This window comes from Schistocerca gregaria, chromosome 7, assembly GCF_023897955.1.
Source record: "Schistocerca gregaria isolate iqSchGreg1 chromosome 7, iqSchGreg1.2, whole genome shotgun sequence".
Lineage (NCBI taxonomy): Eukaryota > Metazoa > Arthropoda > Insecta > Orthoptera > Acrididae > Schistocerca > Schistocerca gregaria.
Window position 1 is genome coordinate 222,553,185 of NC_064926.1, and position 17,806 is coordinate 222,570,990.

General features: G+C 37.6%; 1 protein-coding gene across 1 annotated transcript in view; it reads left to right on the forward strand.

Moving 5' to 3' along the window:
* Window positions 1-17,806, forward strand: part of LOC126281447 (sodium channel protein para) — a 1,486,858-nt gene that overhangs the window by 822,814 nt on the left and 646,238 nt on the right. The window contains exons 11-13 of the mRNA XM_049980418.1: window positions 1,806-2,018; window positions 11,045-11,102; window positions 11,670-11,814. Of these exons, the coding sequence (XP_049836375.1) occupies window positions 1,806-2,018; window positions 11,045-11,102; window positions 11,670-11,814 (416 nt within the window). The remainder of the gene's footprint in view (window positions 1-1,805; window positions 2,019-11,044; window positions 11,103-11,669; window positions 11,815-17,806) is intronic.

The following is a 17,806-nucleotide window of genomic DNA, read 5'->3' on the forward strand; positions in this document are numbered from 1 at the left end:
AAGATTTCTTTTCAGTATCTATTCCTTTTCTTCACCCTCTTTTATTTTCCAACTTGCCTATTTTTCTACACCCCCTCCTCTCCTGTCTACCATGCATAAAATTACTTAGCTTTCCACTTTTATTTACTCTGGCATGATGTTTTTCTGTTATCTGTGTCTTACTTGTTACCATGTCTTCCATCTTTAAGTACTCAAGTTTTCAAATCTCATGTAGTGCAGGCACCAACAATCAGTCATTCCTTCTCATCCCTTCCAGTAAATCTCCCCTGACCAAGGGTTCTGAGTGACTTTTCCCAATTTCCTGAACCTTGCCAGTCCTTTTCCTTCACCCCCCTTCCTATCCGTTCAATTCTTCTGCCAGAAGATGAGACCACTGGCTCCTAAAGATTGTGAATTTCTATATCTTTTATGTGTGTATTCTCCTAAATGTATAATTTGTTTCAAAATATTTATTATACTTGTAGCACATTATACTGAGTTCCTAAATTGAAACAAAATTTCTTTTCTCTTTACCTACAACCTTTGCCTTTGTAATCCGTACAGAGGAATAATTTTTGAAAATTTGTATTCAAAAGTACCGCCGCATTCCTCATTCCAAAAAAAAATTACATATGAACCATTTTGGTGCAATATGGTTGCTGTTTTCTCATCCTGAAGCTATACAACTCTTCATCTCAAATCAATTAACTCAGAAGCATACACTCAACTTAAGCAGGAATAAGCAACTCACTGCAGTTCTAGTAAAATGCGACTTCTCTCTGCATATGCATCCATTCTGGATGGTACATAAATGGAAACATTTATTTTGTTTTAAAAACTAATGAACAACACTTTTTTCCTTTACAATAATGCAGTACTAGTAATAGGTGACTTCCCTCAGAACATGCATCCATTCTGGACAATAGATAAGTGGAAACTCCCAGTTTGATTAAAAAAGCTAATGAGCAACACATTTTTCATTTACAATAATGGAATTCATTCTTGCATGTACATAGCCAATATTCTTTTAGTGGTCAGCTTTATTATTTTTTAATAACAGGATAAACTAACCTTTGGAGCTTGCAGCACAGTATAATTGCGACTGATTCTACTAGGTGTCGCACAACTCACTTTCATTGCTGCCACTAGATCCAGTCTTCATCATGAGATGTAATCTCTGTTCTTAGCTTTTGAAAATGTAATATAATTGGATATATAAAAAAATCTACTCACTATGTGGCACCAGGAGAAAACACTTTTGTTATGGAAATATGCAGCCTTTTGAAGCCACTGGCTCACCTATGTTAGGGGAGACCTACAAGATGTGATGAGGAGGAAAGACATTGTTACGGAAGGAAGGGGGAATGGCAGAAAAGAACGGGTGAGGTTTATGAAATGGGCAGAGTTTCAGAAAGTCATCCAGAATTCCATATCAGAGGAGACATACCAGACGTGATGAGAAGATAGGACTTGATATATACCTGTAGAAACATACATTTAAAATTATTTTAATTTTACTGTGTTGATAGATGTTATTAAATAATTTAGGAAGTCAATGAATGTTCCTTCCACACCCAGTATGAGGAGTTTTTACTTTTACTCACATGACCGGTTTTGGGATATTTGTGTGAATTCGTTGGTAAACTAAATCTTCACATTGTTTTTGGGAGGAACATTTATTGTCTTCCTTGATTCCTTTTTCTGTAAAATAACAGATTTGGTTCATTAAGTAACTGGGCAACATTAGTTAATTAGCTAATTATGGCTAAAACAAAATAGAATTATTACAACAAGCTGCAAATAATTCCTTACTGTCTTCTCTACAGGTTTGAAGACCATTGTCGGTGCTGTGATTGAATCTGTGAAGAATCTGCGGGATGTGATCATATTGACCATGTTCTCTTTATCTGTTTTTGCCTTAATGGGCCTCCAGATTTACATGGGTGTCCTCACACAAAAATGCATAAAAAACTTTCCCATGGATGGGTCATGGGGAAATCTTACGGATGAAAACTGGGAGAGATTTGTGAGCAATGAAAGTAAGAAATCTTGTTGTGCTGACCATGTCTAACAACTGTGATCAACTGTTATTTTCTATATTCCATATTTTAGTTATTATTTTTTTTGTAAATCTCGAGCCTATTAGTAGTCTGTGGGTACTGATCCAGATTAAGATACATGTTGAAACTGCTTATATCTAAGAATTGAAGCTAATATTTTTGAAGAATTTACAATTCTAACTGTTGTGGATATTCCTTCATTTCTTTGCAGCCAGAGACAATTGGTTGTGTGTGTCTGAGATGCATACATGTGTGTGTGTGTGTGTGTGTGTGTGTGTGTGTGTGTGTGTGTGTGTGTGTGTGTGTGTGTGTGTGCGCACACACACTCTGTCTCCTGCATGTTCCAATGATGGATGCAAGTTTGAAAGCTGAATTACTTTAAGCTCAACTTCCTTATATCTTTATATACAAGTGAAAACAGCTTTGTGATTTATTTATAGAGTAAGATCTCTTGAAAGAGAATCGTGCTAAATAATGCCTAGGATTGTAGTACAGTAAAAAAGTATAATGGCTGTTAGCATTCAGTGTTCTCAAACAAACTGCAGTGGGTGACCTGTTGTACAAAAAATGGGTCTTTTGTTTTGAAGCAGTAAGCATGTCTTAATCTTTATCACCAGTATGATATTTTCTGTAAACGGCACAGTAGTGCTGCGCAGAATCAACGTGTTTAAAGAACTGCATCATGGAAACCACCAAAAGCTCCTGTAGTGTGTATTTATTTATGGACAACCAGTTTCCAAGAAACCTCCCTTTAACTTGATGTAATGTTGATCTGTGACTTGAAGGTTGGTGTTTGACTGAAACTTATTATCCATGAATAAATACACATTACAGTCACTTTTGGGGATTTCTGTAAACCAGCATGATAGTTGGAACCTCACAAGAGACAAACAAAAATCAAATCAAATTAGTGTGGTGGATCTGCTAACTGACTTCCCCAGTGGCAGTTGTTCATGGCATATAGTTTAAAATGTGTGAATGTGTTAATGGTATATGTTTAAATTGCAGGGTCATTTTTAAAAGATGAGACATAGCAAGCAGCACATTTTTATTCAACTTCTTGTCATTTGCACGCAATAATTCCATGGTCCATCTGGTCACCATCATCAAGTGAGAAAAGCTAAGCCACTCTCATCAATAACTGATTTGAACTGTGAATGACAGAGCCTTTAGAAGCAGCAAAAATATGGAACAGCATGTGCTGAGGTAATGCACAAGGGCTCAAACATAGCGGCTGTCCTGTGGTACAAGAAAAGTTGCACAATCTCCAGGGGTGAATAATTATTTATTATTAAAAATTAATATTCATAGCAAACCGATTCACATTCCATTGTTTGTTCATATCTCATAAAGCAGGATTCCAAGTTTTACTGTAGCAGGATCAACTATTGCGGTAAATTGTATTATCTAAAAACAAAGATGATGTAACTTACATTATATTCAATATGTAACTTATATTATATTCAATCATTAATTGTATTATCTGTTAGTCTGATTTTAACAGATTCTTTTAAAACACAATCACAGTTAAGCAACCATTTGTGTCTCATTGTATAGTATCCTATATCCCTCTGTAAGGCGATGCTCAGCCATTGCAGATTTGTCAGGTTTTGATATTCACGTATGGTGGTGATGTTCAACACATCTGTCATTGACAGTATGAATAGTTTGGCCATGGCCACTGTAGGTTTTTTCACACTCACGTGTATTTTGTAAACGTCAGGCTTCCTCTAACCTACATCGTTCTTATTGGAGCCAGGGAATGCTTTAATCTCCGCTGGCAGATGTAATACACATTTGATTTCACAATTTTTCAAAACCCTACCTATCTTGGCAGACACGTTCCCAGCATATGGAAGGAAAGCCACAGAACTGGAAGTGTCTTCAGCAATCTGTCTGTCGATATAGCTATTATGATTAAACACAACCATAACATGTTGCGGCTTCAATATTGGAAAAAGGTTAAAATTTTGCTTCCTTGCCTAGAAGTGTTCCAATCATGGAATTCATTTCTTCTGTTGAGCAAGCAGTGTCATGTCTTCTGGAAGACTGGGCGGAAGAGATCAGACAGGAGGTTTCCCATCTTTTTCATTGTGCTCGGCCTCCATGGAGTACTATTTGGTTTGGGCCCTATATTATTAATTTTACAAGCAGACAAAGGCAATGCTACCATTTTAATCTACAAGGCCAATTATATGACTAAGATGTATGATTTACATAAGGATCTGTCGTATCATGTATTGGAGAAGGATCTCATGGATCTCATAAAATGGACAATGACTTTATTCTGAAGAGGAGCTGATTACTTGAGAACATTATTAAAAAACTTCATCCTGGTGCGGCCATTCCACCTAGATTATACAATTTGCCGAAGGTACATAGAGATGGGGGTCCTGTTACACCAGGCCGTTAGTAATTTGGGTGCACCTACTTACAGCTTAGCAAAATATTTAATGTCAGTCGTAATCTCTCATGTGGGCAAATGTGAACACTACATTTCCAATTCCATGAATTTTATTCAATGTTTAAAGTCGCTTTGTCTTGGTACCTCTGTTTTACTTGTCAGTTTTGATGTGGTATCTCTTCTAACTTGGGTCCCTCTTGAAGAGTTATTGATCTTAATTAATGAAAAACTAGACATAGAAATGACGAAACTCTGCTTCATGTACAATCCACCTATTTTTCATTCAATGACAAGTATTTTGAACAGATGGATGGTGCGACTATGGAGAGTCCTTTATCCCCCATAGTCACCAATCTTTTTATGGAAGACTTTGAGGATATGGCCCTGAAAACATCTTTTCTGAAGCCTACTTGTTTATTGAGGTATGTTGATTATTTGTTTCTTGTTTGACCACATGAAATAGATTTCTTGTACCAGTTATTAGACCATTTCAATTGTTTCCATCCTAACATCAAATTCACAATGGAGGTTGAAAAGAAGGGGTCTACCCTTTTTGGATGTAATAGTTTATAAGAATAATGACAGAATTCTTGGGCACATACTATAGGTATTTTCATGCTACTAGCTGTCATAGAGCATATGCTACCTCGGATGCTGAGAATTTGCCACAAGACGTGCAACATCTTAAGGATGTGTTTAATCATGATGGTTATAAGGACAGACAGATTCGATAAGCATTTGAGTTTGGACCATTACCTAAACCAGCTGAACACACTTTCAGTACTGTTGCTTTCCTTCCATATGCTGAGAACATGCCTGCCAAGATAGGTAGGGTTTTGAAGAAACATTAAATGAGATGTGTATTCCATCTGCCAGCTAAATTAGAGTACTTCTTGGCTCTGTTAAAGGTGATTTAGGTTTGAGGAAGTCTGGTGTTTACAAAATACTATGTGAGTGCGATAAAATATGCTGTTGCAAAACTATTTGTCCTGTCAATGACAGATGTATCGAACATCATCTCCATACGTGATTATTACATGACAAATCTGCGGTGGCTGATCACTGTCTTACAGAGGAACATAGGATGCAGTCTAGTGAGACACAAATACTTGCGAACACCTTGTGTTACTGGGACTGTGTTTTCAAAGAATCTTTTGAAATCATACTATCAGATAATATCATTAACAATAGTAATGGATAACCACTAAGTAAAACTTGAAATCCTGTTTTATCTTATATGAAGAAAAACAACATTTGAATTGGCTGGCTATGAGTATTAATTTTTAACAATAAATTGTTTTTTGCAGTATTCACCAGTAGGGGTGCTCCAACTCTTCTTGTAACTTTACAGCAGCTATGTTCGAGTGCTTGCACATTATCTTAGTGTATGCTCTTTCATATTTTTGCTGTATTTAAAGGTGCCATCATTCAGAGTTCGAATCACTTAGCAATAGGAGAAGCTTAGCTTTTATTGCCTGATGACGGCGGCCAGGTACAGATGACAGTTTTATCTGGTTGACGACTCGACAAGAATTTGATCAATTAATATGCTGGGAAAGTCTGCATAGTCACAGCCCATTTTTGTAATCATAACAATCTGTATTTGGAGAACATAAGACCTGGGGCATTGGGTTAAAAAATGGAAGACCCTTAATGTAATATGGTATAGCATTACCTACCTTATACACCCAAAATAGACTGGATCCTCCTGGGATCATTGGGAAATATAAATAGAGGAAAGTTCTCAGTGGGGTCGTATGATGTTCTTAACACAGACGTTGTTCTAACTCCTTGAGGGGTGCTCAAAGAGAATGATGGGCCCATAATTACTTTTCCAATACAGGTAACAGTGGTTCAGCAATATCCAAACCAATGGCCTGTCCAAATTTACTTTAGGGTTGACAGTTACAACTGAAGTAGCACAAGGGAAGCTTATGTGGGTGGCATGACACATAATCGACAAATCCCACAAGACCTGTCGCCACAGCAATCACCTGAAGTTGACAGACCTTCATCCCCACTACTCACATGAACCATGCTTCAATTTTACATGCTGTTGTGTGTATTCAGTACACCCTATGATTTTTTTGTTATAATTTTTACAGCTGCAAGGCTTATTCTCTATTATTTGTTGTTACTGTATAAATCTAAATTAGGATTGATAATTACAGAAAAGTAATATGGGGGAAGCTTATGTGGGAGACACAGCATGCATTGTGCCAATCCTGATATACCTGTAGTCGCAGCAGTCACCACAAGTTGACAGGCCTTCACCCCCACCACCACAACACTTCTCACTTGCACCGTGCATCATTTTCAGACAGGTTGCTGTCCTGTGTGTTTGTTGCACTGTATGATTTTTCTCTCTTATCACTGAATTGTTGCTGGGGTCATTATGTTATTCTTTTAATTTTTTTTTACTGTTATCTGTTGTGTGGTACTGAACAATGTTGGAAGGAGGTTCATCGAAAGTTCTGACTGTAAAAGTTCAGTGTCATTTTCTTGGCTAGAGTATTCCCATCGAGGTCCATCAAGAGAAATGGTTTGTGCATTGTGTGACTAATTTGAGTCTGAAAAATTTAACGGTGGCTTGATGCATCCTTTAACTAGGTAACTGATAGAACTGCTCCGGCTTTGAATACAAACAAAAACAGTGTTGTGAAGATTGACAAGGAAATGTGTGAGAAAGACAAGGAAGATGGAAAAATATTGACCTTGGAACTATGGGGGTGGAAAAAAAGTTGTATGTATAAACTGATTACCAATATAAATTCATTTGCTTAGGATGTGACTCATTGTCAGGTGTATGATTGCTCTTTGAGAAGGAAACGTGAAATTCAGCAGGGTATTGGTTACCATTAAGGATTAGGTCTTTTTCAAGGCAGTCAAATATTGTAATTCACAGGTTTGCGCAGCCTAGGATTTTCCTATGGACATTTCTTTGGCTTTAAACTGTGGATGGAAAGGGAGGATGTTGCTGTATGGAAATGGTGGTTTGGAAGAGATCCGTAGCATGAATATCGATGAACTGGTGTGGCTTGATGAAATACAAATCAGTTCTGGTCACATTGTCAGGTATGATTGGACAACGAATGACACAACTAAAGAAGCAATGACAGTGCCCCATGGCAAGGGGACCTCACAAAGTTTTCTCCCTAGTGGTTCTCCTGCTTTTTAAATTAAAGAAGACAGGAGATTATCATGAAGATGTGTATCACATGGTGTTTACAAAGTAATTCGTAGAATCACTAATACAAAATCTGAAAAACATGAACAATTGTTCTAGATAAGGGTTCCTTACCAATTAGTTGTTGTTGACAAGGCACTTACCATAGCAAAGTGATTGGATTCAGGGTCATAAAGTTCATATAAGTGATAACGTAAGAAAAGTGGAGCTTATGCTTCTAATGTCTCTTCATAAACAGCATTTCACCATATGCAGAATCAATGAGTTGGCAGAAATGTATGGGCGTACAGTCGTTACCACTGCCATTTCAACCCAATAGAGTTAATATTGACCCAGATTAAAGGTTATTTTGCAAAGATTAGTAATAAATTTCCCCTTTCTGCAGGTGAAGCACTCATGAAAAAAGAAGTTGTTAAAAATGTCACCTCTGAAGAGTGGAAGAAAGCTGTTAAACAAACCTAGAATACAGATCTAGGAAAGTTCTTTCAGGATGTAAATACTTTAGGATTAAGGGAGACGACTCACTGAAAAGCAGAATCATTGTGTTGATAAGATGCACACAAAAACAAAGGAAAGCATGCAAGCTTTCAGAGCTATGTGAATGACAAGTGTTGTGACTCGACAATCTTTCAAAGTGCCGCCACACAGTTACGCGCGTCCTCTACATGCAGTGCTGCCTGCCAGCCATGCAGCAGCAGCGCCACGTAAGCGGCCAGCCAGCCAGCGGCCGCTAGAGTCGGACTCAGTTATGATTTGACTGTTAAAGTGTACACACGTCTTACTCTGTTTACTTGATCCATGACTTTCATGTATTGCGTCTTCCTTGAAATATATTTGTTCAACTTGAAGTTATAACAACAAGTTAGAGTGAAATATGCAAAAACACACACACACACACACACACACACACATACATACACATACCTATGCCCATAAATTGGAGAGAGCATGTTGTTTAGGAAAATTCAGTGGAGGAGATCATTATTTAATTAAATAGCAACAGTTAAATGTCAGAATAAAATTTAGTCATCAGTTGCACAACCTGGAAACTTATTTCACTGTACTGGTTTCAGTATATTAACCTGTGATCTTCAGAATCTTAATATTGAGCTAGCAGATGTCAATCTCTTATTGATGTGCCTTCTCGACTCTGTACAGAACTGTGATTAATTTGCTGTAAATCATCAATCTGTGTTTATTCTTATCACATGAAATATGTACATTTTACAACATGTCATGGCATTACATTTCTGTGAAGAAGATGTTGACATCTGCTAAACTAAACAGATTAACAGAAAAAAGGCAGATTAACCTGTTGAAACTGGTAAAGTGAAATAAGTTTCCTAATAGTGCCACTGGCAACTAAATTTCATTCTGCACCATATACCACAATTGCTGAAAACTAACAGCTGTGGATAAAATCACAACAGTTACAGTGACACTTCAAACAGCCCTCACAACGGCAATAGTGATGTCAATAGAGTTTCTCACTACAGATTTAGTGTAAGTGGATACAGCTCCATGTCTGGAGTGTGCACTTTCTATGGTATATAGCTACAAAAAAAATTTATTTTTGTTGTAAAAAAGTTCTGGTATGAAGCATGTTCAGAAACTAAGTGTACTGTGACCATTATAGGCTGCAAGTTTTTGTTTTTTGATGGTAGGCAACTCTGAGAGATAGAGGGGAATCCCTTGATCAGAGTGAGCATCATGGGGACATATAGTACTTGAACTCACATTGTAGTATTCAGTTGCATGAAAGATGCCACTAAGAAATCCCGCTAACTGTAAGCCACATGCTGTGATTCGCTTCCTGCTCACAGAAGGAATAACGCATATTGAATATTTTTGAGAATCAAATTGTTGTATGGAAAATTTATTGTGAGCAGAACAAGTGTGTTTAAATGGTAGAACAAATGTTCATGATGAACAGAGGAAATGAAGACCTTCTATTTTGACTGATGAGTTTGTGCAAAAAATCAGGGAAAGTGTTTGTGAAGAGTGCCGATTGACAGTGGATGAAATTTACGATCTTTCCACAACTCCTAGAACTCTCTTATACAAGACATGCTGCAACACCTTGAATTTTTCACTAGATAGGTCCCAAAACAGCTGACAGAGCAGTACCAAAAATATCAATTTAGTAGCTCCCACATGTTTCTTGAGCTACTTTAATTGCCAAGTCAGCGTTTTCTAATCTTTATTGTGACTGGAGACAAAATGTTGGTGGCTCATTACATGCCCGAGACAATAAGACAGTCATCACAGTAACATCACACCAATTCTTGATCTAAGACATAATTTTGATTGTATTTCTGCCTCAGGGACAATCCATTAATGCACAATGATATTGTGAGATCCCAAAAAACTTAAAAGGAGCATTCAAAGCAAAAGGAGAGAAATGTTGAGAGGCGTGTGCATGTTGCACGACAATGCCTGTCCTTACACAGCCTTAGTCACCAAGGCATTCTTGGACTAATTTGGTTAGCATGTTTTGAACAACCCCATTATTCCCCCGACTTGGTGTCTTCAGACTATAATCTTTTCACACAAGAGTGAAATTAAATTTTCAACTGAAGAGCAGGTGCAGAAAGAGGCTCTGGAGTGAAGTGGGAGAAGGAGCTGGTGGGAGAGTTCTTCAAGTAGGGCATAAATAAGCTTCTACCATCTCTCACCACCTACAATGAATGGTTTAGCAATTGTGTGGAAAAATAGTCAACAAGTGCATCAACAGTACCCTGTAATTTTTTTAAAATACACTTTTTCTGTAAAAATATAAAAATCTAGTACTCTTACATTCTGATTATGCCTCGTAGAACATAAATATGTTTGGTTATAGGAGATTACTGACTGCACTCATAGTACAACTCTTCCAGAAGACTGTGATGCCAGTTCCATATTTATACGGTGAATAGTTTGCTCATTTGAGTGAGATTAATGAAATTTGAGAATGACAGATCTGCTCTGTGCCTCAATGTGCTCCTGCTGAAATATCAGTCTTAAAGTACTTTTGAACAGACTATAGTGGTTATAAAGGCCAGGGATGATATATTATTTACCAGCCACACTTATCTAAGTAAACAGGAATTTCCAGATTGTGAGTGGAAGAAACAATCGTCTGCTCTTGACAATTCCTGCACCATCGAATGTATATGGCTGCCTGAAATGTTCACAGACAGAATTTTGTTACTGTAACATACAGCAGCTCCAAACACCTCTAGTAATTTTATCTTTACTGTGATAGAAGAAAGAATGAAATATGTGAGCTTTTTTGTTTCAAGTGACTGAGCCATTTTAGGAAACTGATGTTGCGCCCTGTAACAAAGTGTGCAGAAGTTTCAGAAATCTATATTTTTCTTTTTTAAGATTTGTTGTTGTCAGTAAACACTTAACAATGCCATTTCTCATTTACAGCAAACTGGGTGAAGGAAGGGTATGAATTTCGTCTTTGTGGAAACTCATCAGGAGCAGGGTAAGAATTTTTAGTTCATTATTATTTTATAATCGTCAGTGCAATAGGGTCTGCAACTGCAATGAATTTTTTTAATGGTTTGTGATGCCTTCAGCTGCCATTCTTTTTATTTCATCTTTGATAGTACAATTTCAGCCTTGGGCCATTTTCAAGTATCTAGAATGGAAGCATTATACATTGGAAACATTTTTTAAATCTTTCAAATATTTCTGGTTGTGTTGATCCTAGGCTCTGAGATTTGAGACTGCTGTGATAATAGCTGTGTCAATGCTTGGTGCTGTTCAAGTAGTTTCACTAAGGCCAGAATTGTTCAGTCGTACAAGAAATAAAGAGAATTGCAGCAGAAGGCATCACGAAATCATTAAAATAAATAAATAAATAAAAAAGAAAAATATATTACTTTATTGAGATGTATTTTACTTCATTTGATTCTGTATTGCAACTTTTAAGTTTTTGTCTCAGTTTGTTTTTATAGTGATTTTTAAAAAAAAATTGATTTTTAAAATTAAATTCAATTACTGCTATGACTTCTTCAGTTTATCTTTGTCTTCCTCTTTCTTTGTACAGGCAGTGTGAAGAAGGATACACGTGCCTTCAAGGATATGGCCCAAATCCAAATTATGGTTACACTAGTTTTGATACTTTTGGTTGGGCATTGTTATCTGCCTTTAGGCTCATGACTCAAGACTTTTGGGAAAATCTCTATCAGTTGGTAAGCAGTTTACATAATGCTGAAAACTGAATTTTTATGCATGGTAAGACAAGTAACTTAGTTAGTGCTGAGATAATTTTCTGATTCCTGTATTGAAGTGTGACTCAATGAGTAAAGGTGAAATTGATGCACAAAGTCCAAAGTCAGTAGGACTTTTTTAAAAATGTTTCAGATATTCCTGATTGTGTTGATCCTATGCTCTGACATTTGAGACTGCTGTGATCATAGCAGTGTTAAGGCTTGATGCTATTCACATAGTTTCATTAAATGCTTCACACGTGGGATGCTAATGTAGTGTGGGTAGCCTTTTGGAGGTTGCTGAGACTTGCAAGATCCTTGCCTGAGTTGAAGAATATTGATATCATCGGACTGAGGGAACTCATACAATTACATCAGTCAAGTGGCATCCCCACCTACTTCTGTGTCTGCACCAAAGCTATGTGAGGTTCAGGGAAAATATAATGACCAAATAGACTTAAAATCAGGGCAAACTTTTTATTATAGAAAAATTGATTCGTGGGGCAATTCGGGTTTAGACTTAATTCTTTACAAGCAAATTCAGGACAGTATCACAACTATTTAGTTAATCTTAAATGTAACAGTAAATCTTGACTTAAAATAAACTGCAGGTATTGTGTGGAACTTATCCAAAGATTATGTGCAAATGTAATCTCATTCTCATGAGGTATCACCAAACAAAGAAAAAGAATACCAAAGAAAGAATCACTAACCAGGCGAAAAATCATGAAACCTGAAAGACTGTTGAAAATGGAAACGAACACTTAACATGGAAAAGATTACTAAGTGAAACCTCTGTTTTATGTTTTTGTACAGTGGAGATTTAAAAATCGCAGAATTGAGAAAACTGCAGAATCAAGGAAAATGTTAAAATCCCCAAAATTCAAGCAAAAACATATGTATTTGGCATATATAATTAAAACTCGTAATTCCCTCCAATACATTGTGTGAAATCTGTATAAGTGATGGAAATTAAATTTACAATACAATGTTCAAAAATCTGTTGTGGTAATGAATTTCACTAGTTCTTAAAAATCATAGATGTGAGAACTCTGCAAAAAATTGAAATTGGTATCTGGGTACAAAATAATCGAGCTATTTTGTGACGTGCTGTGACCACAAATTATACATGAAAACAGGCATTTTTGAGAGATATTTCTGTTTTTCTCACCCAGGAAAAAGCAAAAATTGATGAACGTGGTGAATTAAACCAAAAACTTTTAAATACTGTGAAAGAAGTCAGAATCTAATGTGGGGATGTGTGTTTTCCTTCTGCAGCCAGTGGCATTGCAGCATACTCCGCCTACTTTAGCACAGTGACTTCTAGTGTATTGCTTGTAAACGTTTCCTTGTTTATGGTGCTGAGTGGTCAAAGTGGAGCATTTTACAGTATTGCTAATGCACACCATTTTCACTTTGAACTTGTTGATTGCTGTAGTGTAAACACAGTGGGTTTTGTGAAAGCGTGTATATAAACACAAGTTTTCCTTCACATGTGATACTTATTTTACCGATTTCAGTGTTTCTCTCTCACTGTAATCCATTAAATTTATAACACTCTGTCTGCCATCACAATGCATTAAACACAGGTGAGGACTGCAGCAAAGGTGGACAAGTCATCATACAACTGTTTACTGAACACGTCCTGTTAATTGTGATGCTGCATATAGCAAATGGAGTGGCTTATGTTGGGTGTAGGCAGTAGAGGCACAATATGTTCCAGACTCTGTCGATAGGCTCCAGGTATAAGTAAAATTAATGCATGGTAGTGAAGGGCGTACGAGGTATAATCATATAAATTAAACCTAAATAGAAGCCATGGTTACTCCATTTGTGATAGAAGGCGTGGTAACTCCATTTGTAGTACACCAATGATGTCAGCCATGCTTTGGAACAAGCTGCCAAGTAAGCTTTCCGTTTATCACTCTAAGTGCTAGAAGCCACTGCATTAGCATGGTGTCACCGTGCTATACAACTACTGTCTGCAGGTGGAAAACAAACATCCAAGATGTTACAAATATCCAAGGTGCTGTAATCTGGCAGTTGTCATTGTATTTTGTGGTTTTCAGTGTATTTAATGATGTAAGCTATAAATTTTTGCTATTTTCGAGGTGAACATAAAATGAAAGAACCCAGAAAACTGTTTGTTTTAAGATATAATTTTTGATGCTGTTCATTGGGAAATCATTCAGTTAGCTCATATATCATTAGCAAAATTTTGGAATTCATTTCTTGTTTGTTTATGGATTTGCAATTTGATTGTGTCCGTTGATGTTATTCATGTTGATAAAATGGCTGCCTATAAGGAGAAGAATGAAATTCTCACACCAACTTTGATTTGCAGCTTCTGTGCCTATATGTATTTTATAATCCAGTACTCCAGGAATTCTGAATGTTTCATAGGCTAAGGTAACTAAATTTATTACGCAGTGAGCTGAACAAAGTGTGTTATTGTGATGTGGTGGCTACGCTGACTGTTGGATGAAGTAACAAGTCACCAGCCAACAAGAGCTCACTAGCTCGAAATGGCTGATGTTTCCTTGATTCTGACTGAGCGTATTCTTTGAGATTTGGTGTTTGAATTTAAAAGATTGACAATTGATATTATTGCTGAATACAGTACATCAGAAATATCTGGAGAAAGATGAGACTGAGTTATAAGTGGCACAAGAAAAGGTAGCAGCTGGGCCTCTTTGTCATCTGTTAGCTTGGTCCAGAACACTTCGCATCGACTGTAGTGATTATCTATAGCTGCTGTGACCTACTAGTAGTTGTATCATAATTGTGTGTGGTGAAGCTAAACGTTGGAAATTGTGTTGGCAGTGCCAGTTGTGAATTATGTCAGTGTTTCCTCTTTGACGTCTCCCCTCTCCACAGTGGCCTGCGCCCCTTATAACTTATTCAGTCACATCATTCATCTATAGAAAGGGAACAGGATGAAGACAAGCAAGACATCGAGTAAGAACTTAGAATCAAGGGAAGAAACATAAAATTGGGAAATTTTTAGCATTGATCTGATGGGGTTTTCACAGGGATTATGAATTTACGATGTAGAATCATGAGTGGAGATGCTGAGTCACAGATAGGCACAACAAAAAGGCTGTCAAACAAGTAAGCTTTTGGCCAAAAAGTCCTTTATCAGAATAAGAAAACATATACTTAAGCAAATGCAACTCGCATACACAACCACAGTCTCTGAATGCATTGGCAGCCATTGAAGGTTGATGATCACATCCATGACACTCTTGTTTTTGAAAAACCCATGATGAAATGTGGTGCTCTTCTTTGGATCTTCTCTATATCCACTATAAACTTAACTGGTAAGGGTCCCAGAGTGATGGTCAGTACTCAAAAGCATACAAGTGTTTTAAAGGATATCTCTTTGATGGGCAAATATCACTTTCTTTATACTATTACAAAGAATCTCATTGGCTCTGGTTATATGTTTCAAGATATTTTACAGTTGTTATGTTTCCTGTGATTGGTGGTCTGCAATGTAATTGAACAATAGTGGTTCCTGTCTCCTGTTTGTGCACATTATGTTACATTTATTTATGTTTTGTGCAGTAAGTGTGGATTCACTGCCATTTTCCTGCTGTTCTCTACAGTCTCACAGTTTTATGACATTTCTACGTACGCAGCAGCATCATCCAGGAAAGGCTTTCTGTTAACTGTGGTGTGTTGAGGGCTGTGGAGGGAGGCTGTGAGATGCAGATGCACAATGCCATCCATGTAAGTTATGGACAAGAGGGTGACCAAGCACATGCCTTAGATGTGAGTTGCCTTTTTGAAGCTCTGATATTGTGGAGAAGAATCAAAATTGCAAGCTTTATAAAGCAGGCACCAAGACTAAAACTGATGTATTACAGATCGTGCTCTTCAGAAAGGTATTATAAACTGAGGAACTAAAAGTCACAGGAAGGTTTGTCCTATTCTAAGAGAGTGGAAAAAATACCCAAGCACCCTGTTGCAGATAATCGTTACTGAATATGCCAGAAGGTTGAAAGTTAACCGAGTTTGAATGTGAAATGGTAATTGGTGCATGGATTATAGCGTATTAGAGAGCAGACAAGAATTCGGCTTCTAAAGTATTGCAGATAACAATGTTTCCATATGCTTAAACCACTACAGTATGAGCACAAGTGTTTGACAAATGGACATCATATCACCTCTGCAGAGCCTTATTGTGTGAACAACAGTCTAATATGGGTCAGAATTGCTGCCAGTTTGAATATGGGGTTTCATGAACCCTTTTCTACCAGGAGACAAATGGAGACAAATGCATCATACAGGCTTCAGCAGCTGATTATAGACATATGTCCCTCTTTGTTCTCATGAGTTTTGGTCACTCATATATGAAGACTTTTGAACAAAATATGGATGAAACTGAATGAAAGACTTCGCAAAATTTGAATTAATATACTCAAAATTAATTTCAGTTAGATAGTACTGCATGCTGTAAATAGAAGGGCAGAGGAGTAGCCAGTCCCAAACACAGTTGAGAAAATCCTTGGTTCGCCTGGCCCGGTTGATATTATCCCATGAGGGCCCTTTTTTTAGCGACAGCAAAGGCAGAGATGGGGACCATTCAAAGGCATAATGGACGGAGGAGGAATATCCTTTTCATGGTTCTCAGCAGTTGTGAGGGGATGAGATCACACCGGATGGCCTGGCTGTGATGGCACAACACAGTGATATTTCAAGCCTGCGGAAGTCCGTTGCAGTTGTAAGTCAAGTCCAACGGTGATGGGATAAGGATGGTGGAGGCAGATTTTTGAGAGAGACTGGAAGCCTTTGGTTTGACCTATACGTTCTACATCTGCATCCATACTCAATAAGCCACCTGATAGTGTGTGGCAGAGGGTGTGGCACCAGATGTGTGATTTTCATCTTTCTGAGACTCTGAGACTGCTCAGGAATCCGGTCCTGTACCCATGTTTGGGCAGAGCTTTCTAGTCTCTCCATTGTCCACCCTGAATGGGGAAGGCTGTAGAAAATGTGAGTGAACATCGATAGTCATACCCTCAGCCAGTTGGTTGGGCACACACAGTGGGGCATTCCCCACCTGATCAACAAATGAAGATTATCAAAATTCTAACAATAGGAACCTGAAATTTTTAACCCTGCCTTGGTTTGAAAGAAAATAACAGGCCTGGGAGAAGGACAATGCTTGTCAACTAGGAGCATGGTTAAATGAACATGGATATTGCTGCCTTAAGTGAAACCAGATTGTCCAGCATAGATAGCATTACAGAGTTCCTTTCAGTTACATGATCTTGTGGGAGGGAAAAAAGAAAGAGAACCCCATGGTGATGGATTCACTGTGAGGACCCCATTGGTGAATGATCATCAACTAACTTGAGCTGCTGTCAGCAAACAAATTATGTCTCTCCAAATTTGCTTGTGTGGAAGTAAATTTATGACTTTCATCTCTGCATATACTCCCACCTTGGATGCTGATGTGGATACTAACGATCAGTTCTATAACTTGCTGAGCACAGCCATCATCAAAGTACCACCTCAAGACAAACTGTTATTTGCCAACGATATCGACATCAGTGCTGATAAAGATCATCAGCTATGGACCAATGTGGCGAGGACACGAGGTCTTGGCAGCTGCCTCACTAATAGTCTGCTGCTCCTTGGTTTATCTGATCAACAGGAATTCTTTATTACCAACATCCAGTTCCACTTGTCTGCCCGCTTGATACACTGGCACATTATTGACTATATTAGCACCAGGAAACGTGATAAAAAAGATGTACTTGTCACCAGGATCACAAGATATGTTGATAACTCTGGACAGATCATAAGCTCCATTTCTGCTGTTTGAGCAATCACCAAAAAGATCCACCTACAACCTAGCCCGATGGAAATTCAACACATCTAAACTTTAAATTAAACACATTGCTACAGATTACAGAAATACAATCTCGAATAAGCTGGCTCGTCATCCAGCCAGCACTGATAGTAC